General features: G+C 40.2%; 1 protein-coding gene across 1 annotated transcript; it reads right to left on the bottom strand.

Annotated features, from left to right (window-relative positions):
• Positions 1-374: 374 nt before the first annotated feature.
• On the bottom strand, positions 375-950 carry LOC119330308 (late embryogenesis abundant protein 6-like). The gene has a single exon (XM_037603414.1). The coding sequence runs from the start codon at positions 882-884 to the stop codon at positions 615-617; it is 270 nt and encodes an 89-aa protein (XP_037459311.1). The 5' UTR covers positions 885-950; the 3' UTR covers positions 375-614.
• Positions 951-12,166: the final 11,216 nt, after the last annotated feature.

The raw sequence follows: 12,166 nt of genomic DNA, 5'->3' as shown, positions 1-12,166 counted from the left end.
TCACAAATAGGGCAGTTGCCATGTACCCTTCAAAAACATGGCAAATGATAGCTTAGGTGTGGGAGAGTGGGTGAATAGCAGTCGTGGGAGATGTGAAACAGGAGTGGTGCGTGGCGTGCGGGCGCGACAGCAGTTCCATCGCACGCCCCGACTGGCGAACGTTGGCCGTGGAGAGAAAACAGGCGTGTGGGCGAACTCCCCCACATGCCACACACACGAGTGGTCCTACGTGGCACATAAAATCAACCTTTTTATGCCAAGATTCTTGCAAAAGGCATTGGACGGTGATGTAGGCGTGTGGGCGAGTTGGCTAACGCCCACACGTGTGGGCGTTAACATTTCCGTTGATTTTAATACTTCCTCATAGACAAAACTTAAGTCAATCTGTTACTAATTATTCAAGAAGCGAAAATACATACATATGCACATGGGGCGGGCAGGCAGCTCTCACCACTCCAAATTAAGCCCGACGTCAATGAACACACATTTGGACCCGGAGTAAAAAAAATGGAAAAGGAGTTGGACACCAGTACAGGCCGGTTTGCTAGCATGAACGATGCGTGCACGGTACATCTTTCTAGCCGGCGGCCGGCCGTCCGGCTCCTTTATGCACATCAGTGGCCAGCGCCGTGCTTGTGCCCGGTGCCGGCGCGCTTGTGGAGGCGGTGCTCCATGGCCTCCTCCCGGTGGGTCACCTTGGCCTGGTGCAGCTCGGCCTCGGCGGCGGCGACCTTGGCCTTGCCCCGCTCGTGCGCCAGCGCACGCTCGTCGTGCGACCTCGCCGTGGCCGCCTCCGTCTTCTCGGCCACCTTGGCCTGCGTGATCTTGGCCTTGGCCTTCGCCGCGCTCGCCGCGTCCTTCACCTTCTCCTTGGCGTGATTCATCTCGATATCGTAAGTATATTGATTTGGATCTGGCTACTTCTTCTTGCTTTGCTGCCCCTTCCCTGGTGCTCCAGCATGGTTTATATAGCCGGACCATTACGTTATGTGGACTAGTCGCCGTGCGACGCGCGCATGGATGCGAGAGGTGGATGAAACAGCTGACTCGCTTGCCGACAAGGACGTGGTGTCGGTCGGATAGAGATGGATCAACTGCAGGTGCGCCGCTGCTCAGTGGATGGATTGTGTATTAGGCGATGACTCGTTAGGGACAGGACACAGAACCGTGGCCACATGCGTCTTGAAGTCGGCCACCTTTTAAAAATGAACTGAAGTCGGCCACCTGCCATCGACTAAGCCGTGTCCACTCGTTTTCTGGAAAATATCTAAGATTGGAAAATATCTAGATTGGTACCGCGACTACTTTTCTTCCGAGAAATGATAAGTCCAAATAATTCCAAAACACTTAGGCCATTATATTAACTTGCATCTCAATTTTTTGTTTCTTGACATAAATAAATAAATCAATTAATGAAAGATGTGTTTGCTTTCAATGACTTGAGACTATCAAACACGACACACAATACTCAGTTCATTGTATGCAATGATATTAATTAGTAAATAAATATTAAGTTATATTGTTTTTTACTTCGCGTTTGTCGAAGATGATTTATGCATCTGGATAGAGGAAGTACAACTAGTAGTACCAGACATGGAAACAACGGTTAGCGAATTGTCAACAAAAAGAAAAAGAAAACAGTGGGCAAGACTACTTTTGGACAGGCGGAGCCGACATTCTTTAGAATATACCGAGAATATGGTAATCAATATCCTTCCGCCGGAGCCACCGTCCACGGTAAGCATGTCCCGTCCCGTTTTATTGTACTCCCTCCGTTCTAAAATAGATGACTTAATTTTATACTAAGTTAGTACAAAGTTGAGTCATCTATTTTGAAATGGAGGGAGTAGTAGTTAGGTTTAGGGCTAGGGTTCATTTGCTTTAGGGTTAATTTGTTTGGAAGCATTAATTATTTTGGTAGGGTTAATTTTAGAATTTGTTTGCTACGGTTAATTTGATTACTATGGTTAATTTGTTTGGTAGTGTTAAATTTTAAATTTTAGAATGACTTGTTAATTTTAGAATGATTTGTTATAGTAGGAATATGACTTGTTAATTTTAGAATGAAATGTTAATTTCACTATGAATATGCAGTTACCTTCATTTTCTTATAGAGAATCATATACTAAGTGCCAATGTTTTGGCAAAACGTTATTGATTTATGTTTTGCCAAATTTCTGGAACTTAATATATCCAATACTAAGCAAAGGTCGTGAAAAATATTCGTGGATCTTAAACTTTATATATCAACATGTTTGAGATCTCACATTGTTAGGTTCATTTGCATTTATTTTCTATAATTATTTTGCTAGAACACTAACTGAAGTATGTGATTCATATTGTGTTGTAGTACATGTCTTAATTTGTTTTACATAGAAGCACACTAGTAGAAAACATGGCATTAGTCCCTATTCTAGAGGGCCTTTAGTCCCGGTTCCGCACTCAGGACAAAACGATCGGGACTAATGCCCATCACTTTTAGTCCCGGTTGGCTTACGAACCGGGACTAAAGGAGCTCCACGTGGCCGCTATGGGGCGCCCAGACAAGAGGACTTTTAGTCCCGGTTGGTAACACCGACCGAGACTAAAAGGCAGCGACGCGTCCGCAGATGCCAGGGTATTTTTTTGTTTTTTGAAAGGAGGGGTTTAGGGGTTTTCATATTATGTTTCCTCCTTTTATTTTTGTGTTTACCCTTCAATTCATTTACATTTAGAGTTTCATTTTTATTTAATGTCTTCCATTCAACTCGACGCTAGCTACTACATATAGCACTGAAGGAACCATTACACAAGATCGTCATGAACATATATAGAGAAATGACCTCACTTTCTCCGTGCTTGGTCGAACAACAAGTTTTTGTATATCTATCCGACGCTACTATATATATACAATATAACATCTCTTACGATCCCTGACATCATCTACCAAAATCGCATTGCAATTCCTGATGGTATTCTCCGTCTGTAGGTATGGCGTGGTCAACAAAGAATCCCGCCAATTCCTCTTAAATTGCTCGTATGCGATCATGTGGTAGGAGTTCATCCCACATCTCCCAGATCTAATTTAAAGAAGGGGGTCAATACATATATATGAATGAAACTCAACACAATTGATGGTAATAAAATAAAATTGTGAATATTGTTTACGTACTTCAAATTGTTGGTCAGATAAGCCCCGCTCAAAGGTCGAGTGGCGAATGAACTCGCAAACGTAGTATTCACATAAATTATTCCCGGGTGCCTGCCACAAGTACTTTACGAGAATAGAGTTCAGTCAAACTGATAATCAAACATGATAATGCTATTGATGAAACTAGAATCAATGAGAGATGCACGGAACTAGCTAGTACTACTTACTTTGGGGTGTGTAAATCGCAACTCCTTCTTCAGACTCAGAATCATTCTGGTGAAATTTTTCCAAACCCTTCCCGGCAAAGAAAATGATTACTTGATATCAGGAAATGAACGAAAATTGCCGATATGGTGCAATAATGATTGAACTTACTTCTGGAGCGTTTCACTCGTGTCCGCCCACAACTTAGCCTCTTTACGTCTCGATTCTAAGACAGTTACTACTCCCGCGTCAAGCTTAATGGATAGCAGAATAAAGTGAAAGCTACGCACGCATAACTCATCAGTTACACTTAACCTCGAGTAAGCGAAACTGAATATGCACAAGACAGTAACACTCACTTGAAGTTGTAAGGAAAGAGTATTTTCTTTTTGTTTTGATGTCGAAGGAACATGTCTAGCAAGTTTTCCTCAGTAACTTTGGCTCTCTTTTGTACCATAAATGATTTACGGTATTTGGGCTAATGAACCCAATGTCATAGATTTGTCCTCTTTTGCATTCGGCGATCTTCAATCTGCATAATAAAGTGAGGATAATTATATATACATGCAATGAACGAGCTGAGCTAGAGACTTAATTACAAAAATAATGCTTACAAACAATAGCAAGTCACGAGAGTTTTGTCGATGGCGTCTTGATTGAATAACTGAAATAATTCCACAAATTCAACGTACATCAGGTCGACTCCAAGGAAGTCGTTCTCATCCTTAATTCCCAGCAAGATACTATCAGTCCCATCCTTGCTGCAGGTTTCCAAGTACTAGTCATGCAATCTTCTCATCATCGTTGGTAGATGTGGGAGCTGATCAGGTTTGACGAGAGGCTTCCCGTGCTCGTATCTAAAGGGTGCTAGTACCTCAGCCATTTCAAACTATACATCATCGCCCACGTAATCACCAAGAGTGGTACCATCACTAGCCCCGGATGATTAGTGATATCGGTAAACACCTTGAGCGGGGGGCACGATTGTTTCTCCTATTCTCTGAGCTGGAGAATTGTTTTCCCACTCCGTCTTGCAGCACTGCTAGTACTTCCCGACCACCACGCTTCATCATATGTCTTTTCAATATAGCGGTCATAGTGTGATAGTGGCGGAGATGGTGGTGGTCACCTAAGGGCATCAAGAGAGGGCTTTTCTTTCACCGGATCTATTTTCTCCTTTGGAGGTGGAGGTTCCCATTCAAAATGGGCCTTCACTTCTGTAACACCCTCGATGCGACTATATCTCCCACGTGTCGAGGCACGACTTAGAGGCATAATCGCATTGAAGGCATATGTCGCAAGTCAGGCAATCATCACAAACATCCCATGTAATATAGATAATAAAAGGGATAACATAGTTGGCTTACACTCGCCACGTCAATCAAGTACATAAATAACATTACATCATCCAAACACTCATGGCCCGACGAGGACGTCGGTTCCTCTGAGTGGGGGTGTATGTGATAGCCTGGCTTATTAGGGATGATAGACTACTCATATCAATAAGGAATTCCTTCTTTTCCGGGAGCCCATTCGGACAGAACTCCAAAGTTAAGCGTGCTCAGCTTGGAGTAGTGTCAGGATGGGTGACTGACCGAGAAGTTGCTCCCGGGTGCACACGAGTGAGGACAAAGTACGCAGAAAAGACTAGTATTGATCTGTGGGGCCAGTCTAGATCCCATCAGGAGTAACGACCACCGGCGGGTGTGTCCGGGGCGTTACAACTTCGGCAGCCACGATGTCCTTGTTTTCCTCATCAGTCCTCTCATATGGTAACTTTGGAGGAGCCCTGAAGCTTGGACCAGCTCTGAATTTCTTCCTTGTTGTACTGCTAGCCGCCGGAGCGGCGACGCCTCTCTTCCGCCATTGCTGAGGCGGCGGAGGAGGTGGAGTCCGCTGACGCGACCTTCTTCTTGTAGACGTTGTTGGGCCTCCAAGTGCAGAGGTTTGTAGGACAGTAGCAAATTTTTCTCAAGTGGATGGCCTAAGGTTTATCAATCCGTAGGATGCGTAGGATGAAGATGGTCTCTCTCAAGCAACCCTGCAACCAAATAACAAAGAGTCTCTTGTGTCCCCAACACACCCAATACAATGGTAAAATTGTATAGGTGCATTAGTTCGGCGAAGAGATGGTGATACAAGTGCAATATGGATAGTAGATAATAGTTTTTGTAATCTGAAATAATAAAAACAGCAAGGTAGCAAGTGATAAAAGTGAGCATAAACGGTATTGCAATGCGTTGAAACAAGGCCTAGGGTTCATACTTTCGCTAGTGTAAGTTCCCTCAACAATACTAACATAATTAGATCACATAACTATCCCTCAACATGCAACAAAGAATCACTCCAAAGTCACTAATGGCGGAGAACAAACGAAGAGATTATGGTAGGGTACGAAACCACCTCAAAGTTATTCTTTCCAATCAATCCGTTGGGCTATTCCTATAAGTGTCACAAACAGCCCTAGAGTTCGTACTAGAATAACACCTTAAGACACAAATCAACCAAAACCCTAATGTCACCTAGATACTCCAATGTCACCTCAAATATCCGTGGGTATGATTATACGCATCACACAATCTCAGATTCATCTATTCAACCAACACAAAGGACCTCAAAGAGTGCCCCAAAGTTTCTACCGGAGAATCACGACGAAAACGTGTGCCAACCCCTATGCATAGGTTCCCAATGTCACGAAACCCGCAAGTTGATCACCTTAACATACATCAAGTGGCATGTGGTATCCCATTGTCACCACAGATATCCATGGCAAGACATACATCAAGTGTTCTCAAATCTTTAAAGACTCAATCCGATAAGATTACTTCAAAGGGGAAAATCAATTCATTACAAGAGAGAAGAGGGGGAGGAGAAACATAAGATCCAACTATAATAGCAAAGCTCGCAATACATCAAGATCGTATCATCTAAAGAACACGAGAGAGAGAGAGAGAGAGAGAGAGAGAGAGAGAGAGAGATCAAACACATAGCTACTGGTACATACCCTCAGCCCCGACGGAGAACTACTCCCTCCTCGTCATGGAGAGCACCGGGATAATGAAGATGGCTACTGGAGAAGGATTGCCCCCTTCGACAGGGTGCCAGAACGGGTCTAGATTGGTTTTCGGTGGCTACGGAGGCTTATGGCGGCGGAACTCCCGATCTAATCTGTCTTCTGGAAGTTTTAGGGTATATGGAGTTATATAGGCAGAAGAAGCACGTCAGGGGAGCCACGAGGGCCCCACGAGGCAGGGGGCGCGCCCCAGGGGGTGGGCACGCCCCTACCCTCGTGAGCTCCTCCTTCCTTCCTTGACGCGGGGTCCAAGTCCATCGGGTGGCTTTCGTTCCAAAAATAACTTCTCTAGTTGATTTCGTTCTGTTTCGACTCCGTCTGATATTCCTTTTCTTCAAAACACTGAAATAGGCATAAAACAGCAAATCTGGGCCGGGCCTCCGGTTAATAGGTTAGTCCCGAAAGTAATATAAAAGTGGATAATAAAGCCCAATAATGCCCAAAACAGTAGATAATATAGCATGGAGCAATCAAAAATTATAGATATGTTGGAGACGTATCAAGCATCCCCAAGCTTAATTCCTGCTTGTCCTCGAGTAGGTAAATGATAAAAAAGATAATTTTTGATGTGGAATGCTAGTTGGCATAATTTCAATGTAATTCTTCTTACTTGTGATATGAATATTCAGATCCGAAAGATTCAAGACAAAAGTTCATATTGACATAAAAATAATAATACTTCAAGCATACTAACTAAGCAATTATGTCTCTTCAAAATAACATGGCCAAAGAAAGTTATCCCTACAAAATCATATAGTCTGGCTATGCTCCATCTTCACCACACAACATATTTAAAACATGCACAACCCCGACGACAAGCCAAGCAATTGTTTCATACTTTTGATGTTCTCAAACTTTTTCAATCTTCACGCAATACATGAGCGTGAGCCATGGACATAGCACTATAGGTGGAATAGAATGGTGGTTGTGGAGAAGACAAAAAGGAGAAGACAATCTCACATCAACTAGGCGTATCAACGGGCTATGGAGATGCCCATCAATAGATATCAATGTGAGTGAGTATGGATTGCCATGCAACGGATGCACTAGAGCTATAAGTGTATGAAAGCTCAAAAAGAAACTAAGTGGGTGTGCATCCAACTTGCTTGCTCATGAAGACCTAGGGCATTTTGAGGAAGCCCATCATTGGAATATACAAGCCAAGTTCTATAATGAAAGATTCCCACTAGTATATGAAAGTGACAACATAGGAGACTCTCTATCATGAAGATCATGGTGCTACTTGGAAGCACAAGTGTGGTAAAAGGATAGTAGCATTGCCCTTTTTTTGGGCCTTCTCTTTTTTATGGCCTTTTTTTTTGGGACAATGCTCTATTGAATGATGATCATCAAACTTCTATTTATTTACAACTCAATGATTACAACTCGATACTAGAACAAAGTATGACTCTATATGGATGCCTCCGGCGGTGTACCGGGATATGCAAAGAATCAAGAGTGACAAGTATGAAAGAATTATGAACGGTGGCTTTGCCACAAATACTGTGTCAACTACATGATCATGCTAAGCAATATGACAAATGATGAATGTGTCATGATGAACGGAATGATGGAAAGTTGCATGGCAATATATCTCGGAATGGCTATGGAAATGCCATAATAGGTAGGTATGGTCGCTGTTTTGAGGAAGGTATATGGTGGGTTTATGGTACCGGCGAAAGTTGCGCGGTACTAGAGAGGCTAGCAATGGTGGAAGGGTGAGAGTGCGTATAATCCATGGACTCAACATTAGTCATAAAGAACTCACATACTTATTGCAAAAATCTAGAAGTTATCAAAGCAAAGTACTACGCACATGCTCCTAGGGGGATAGATTTGTAGGAAAATACCATCGCTCGTCCCCGACCGCCACTCATAAGGAAGACAATCAATAAATAAATCATGCTCCGACTTTATCACATAACGGTTCACCATACGTGCATGCTACGGGAATCACAAACTTCAACACAAGTATTTCTCAAATTCACAACTACTCAACTAGCATGCCTCTAATATCACCATCTCCATATCTCAAAACAATCATCAAGCATCAAACTTCTCTTAGTATTCAACACACTCATAAGAGAATTTTATTATTCTTGAATACCTAGCATATTAGGATTTTAAGCAAATTACCATGCTATTTAAGACTCTCAAAATAATCTAAGTGAAGCATGAGAGTTCATCTATTTCTTTAAAATAAAACTACCACCGTGCTCTAAAAGATATAAGTGAAGCACTAGAGCAAATGACAAACTACTCCGAAAGATATAAGTGAAGATCAATGAGTAGTTGAATAATTATGCAACTATGTGAAGAATCTCTAACATTTAAGAATTTCAGATCTTGGTATTTTATTCAAACAGCAAGCAAAGCAAAATAAAATGACATTCTAAGAATGGCAAACATCATGTGAAGAAGCAAAAACTTAGGATCAATCGAAACTAACCGATAGTTGTTGAAGAAGAAAGGTGGGATGCCAACCGGGGCATCCCCAAGCTTGGATGCTTGAGACTTATTGAAATATTATCTTGGGGTGCCTTGGGCATCCCCAAGCTTGAGATTTTGTGTCTCCTAAATTCCTCTCATATCATGGTCTCCCTAAATCTCAAATGCTTCATCCACACAAAACTCAACAAGGACTCGTGAGATAAGTTAGTATAAACCATTGCCAACACCTTATTATACTCTACTGTAGCAAATCACTAAAATTATTATTCAACATTGCATACTAAATGCCTCTGCATATTTAATAGTCCTATCCTCAAATAGAATCATTAAAGAAGCAAACATATGCAAACAATGCAAACATAACAGCAATCTGCCTAAACAGGATAGTCTGTAAAGAATGCTGCAACATCCATACTTCCCTAACTCCAAAAATTATGAAAGAAAATTCCCACTGTAGTAAATTTATCATATCTTAATATTCAAAAGGTTTCAACATTTTATCACATTCTGACTTTTCTAGGGAATTATTGCAACAGCGGTAAACTTTCTGTTTTCAAACAGCAACATGAAGACTTGTAACATAGGCATAGTAAAGGCTATCAATGCCACTTTTATTGAAATAAAAGATGCAGAATATTATTCTAAATAACAGAAAGCAAATCCTAACAAAATAAATTGATGCTCCAAGCAAAACACATATCATGTGGTGAATAAAAATATAGCTCCAAGTAAAGTTACCGATGAACGAAGACGAAAGAGGGGATGCCTTCCGGGGCATCCCCAAGCTTAGGCTCTTGGTTGTCCTTGAATATTATCTTGGGGTGCCTTGGGCATCCCCAAGCTTAGGCTCTTTCCACTCCTTATTCCATAGTCCATCGAATCCTTACCCAAAACTTGAAAACTTCACAACACAAAACTTAACAGAAAACTCGTAACTTCCGTTAGTATAAGAAAATAAATCACCACTTCAAGGTACTGTAATGAACTCATTATTTATTTATATTGGTGTTAAACCTACTGTATTCCAACTTATCTATGGTTTATAAACTATTTTACTAGCCATAGATTCATCAAAATAAGTAAACAACACATGAAAAACAGAATCTGTCAAAAACAGAGCAATCTGTAGTAATTTGGATCAAACGTATACTTATGGAACTCATAAAATTCTCAAATAAAATGATGGACCTGAGGAATTTATCTATTAATCATCTGAAAAAGAATTAACTAAATATCACTCTCCAAATAAAAATGGCAGCAATTCTCGTGAGCGCTAAAGTTTCTGTTTTTTACAGCATGATCAACAAGACTTTCCCCGAGTCTTCCCAAAGGTTATACTTGGCACAAATACTAATTAAAACAATAAAACCACATCTAAACAGAGGCTAGATGAATTATTTATTACTAAACAGGAACAAAAATCAAGGAACTAAAATAAAATTGGGTTGCCTCCCAACAAGCGCTATTGTTTAATGCCCCTAGCTAGGCATGATGATTTCAACGATGCTCACATAAAAGATAAGAATTGAAACATAAATAGAGCATCATGAAGAATATGACTAGCACATTTAAGTCTAACATACTTCCTATGCATAGGGATTTTGTGAGCAAACAACTTGTGGGAACAAGAATCAACTTGCATAGGAAGGTAAAACAAGCATAAGCACATAGAGAGGAAACTTGATATTATTGCAATTCCTACAAGCATATATTCCTCCCTCATAATAATTTTCAGCAGCATCATGAATGAATTCAACAATATAACCAGCACCTAAATCATTTTTTTCATGATCTACAAGCATATATAATTTACTACTCTCCACATAGGCAAAATTCTTCTCATTCGGAATAGTGGGAGTATCATAGGAAACTCGAATACTATAAATTGTTTCCATATTAAAAGAGTAATGTTCAGAGAAGGGGTAATCATAATCATGACAAGTTTTATAAATATAATCACTACTTTTTATGGCATAAGTATCATCACAATAATCATCATAATTAGGGGGCATGCTATCATCATTATAAACTTGCATATCAGAACTTGGGAGACTAAAAATATCATCTTCATTAATCGTAGCTTCCCCAAGCTTGGGACAAACATTAATTGCAGCAAATATATTCTCAAATATGTCATCCTCATAAAACATAGCTTCCCCAAGCTTGGGCCTTTTCATATCATAAGCATAACCACTCTCATCATTAATAGTATAGATAGCACCGATAGTATAGCAATTATTATATTCTTCCAAGCAAGTGCCAAAAAGATTTTCAAGATCATAAGAAGTATCATTATCTTCCACAATTATATTTTCATGAGGCACAATAGTAATAGGAGCAACATTATTTGGGAGAGATATCTTTTTACCTCTCTTCCTTTTTCTTTTCTTCTTCTTCACCACATCATGTGTGGGTTCAATCCTCTTTTTGGAGCTCCTTATTAACGAGATTGGTTGAATAGGAGGCTCCTCCTCGTTACCCGATTCATCATAAGAAATAATAGGATTATATTGGGAAGTCTCTTCCCTTTCATTAGTATTCTCTTCATCTCCTATTTGTTTTCTTTTCTTTATGTAATTGGCAATATAAGGATTTTCAATGCAATTCACCGCACAATACATATAAATTTTCTCTAGATCAAAATCAAGAAATCTATCAAGATTAAACTTTGGAATACCCCCAGTTATATGTTTCATTTCCTCATACCCCAAAAGAAGACTAAGCTCTTTATGGTGCTCAAGGGTAATCAAATTATCACAATGTTTGGACACGACTTGATCATGAAACAAATAGCATTGGAGCTTTAAATGACCATGTTCATTGCAAAGTTCACAAGGGGCATGAAAAATATTGAATCTTTCAGCACATTCATCTATCTCTTCTTGCAACAATTTGGTTTGTAAGTACTTATGCCTCTTGCAATATCTATCTTCCCTATTTGGTGTGTACTTGCAAACCCAATCTAATCCACAAAAATTGACATTTTTATAGGAGGCATTTTCATCATAACTAGTGCAATCATCATTAGTGTCATGGATATTCAAAGAATTCGTACTAACAACATTGCAATCATGCTCATCATTCAAATATTTAGTGCCAAACATTTTATATATTTCTTCTTCTAGCACTTGAGCACAATTATCCTTTCCATCATACTCACGAAAGATATTAAAAAGGTGAAGCGTATGAGACAAACTCAATTCCATTTTTTATAGTTTTCTTTTATAAACTAAACTAGTGATAAAACAAGAAACTAAAAGACTCAATTGCAAGATCTAAAGATATACCTTCAAGCGCTAACCTCCCCG

This window comes from Triticum dicoccoides, chromosome 7A, assembly GCF_002162155.2.
Source record: "Triticum dicoccoides isolate Atlit2015 ecotype Zavitan chromosome 7A, WEW_v2.0, whole genome shotgun sequence".
In the NCBI taxonomy this organism is placed as follows: Eukaryota; Viridiplantae; Streptophyta; class Magnoliopsida; order Poales; family Poaceae; genus Triticum; species Triticum dicoccoides.
Note: the sequence above shows the minus strand (reverse complement) of the source record. Positions and strands in the feature narration are given on the sequence as shown.

What these genes read in the sequence shown, in the direction of transcription:
- LOC119330308 (XM_037603414.1), bottom strand. Translation starts at nt 884, where the DNA reads ATGAATCACGCCAAGGAGAAGGTGAAGGACGCGGCGAGCGCGGCGAAG.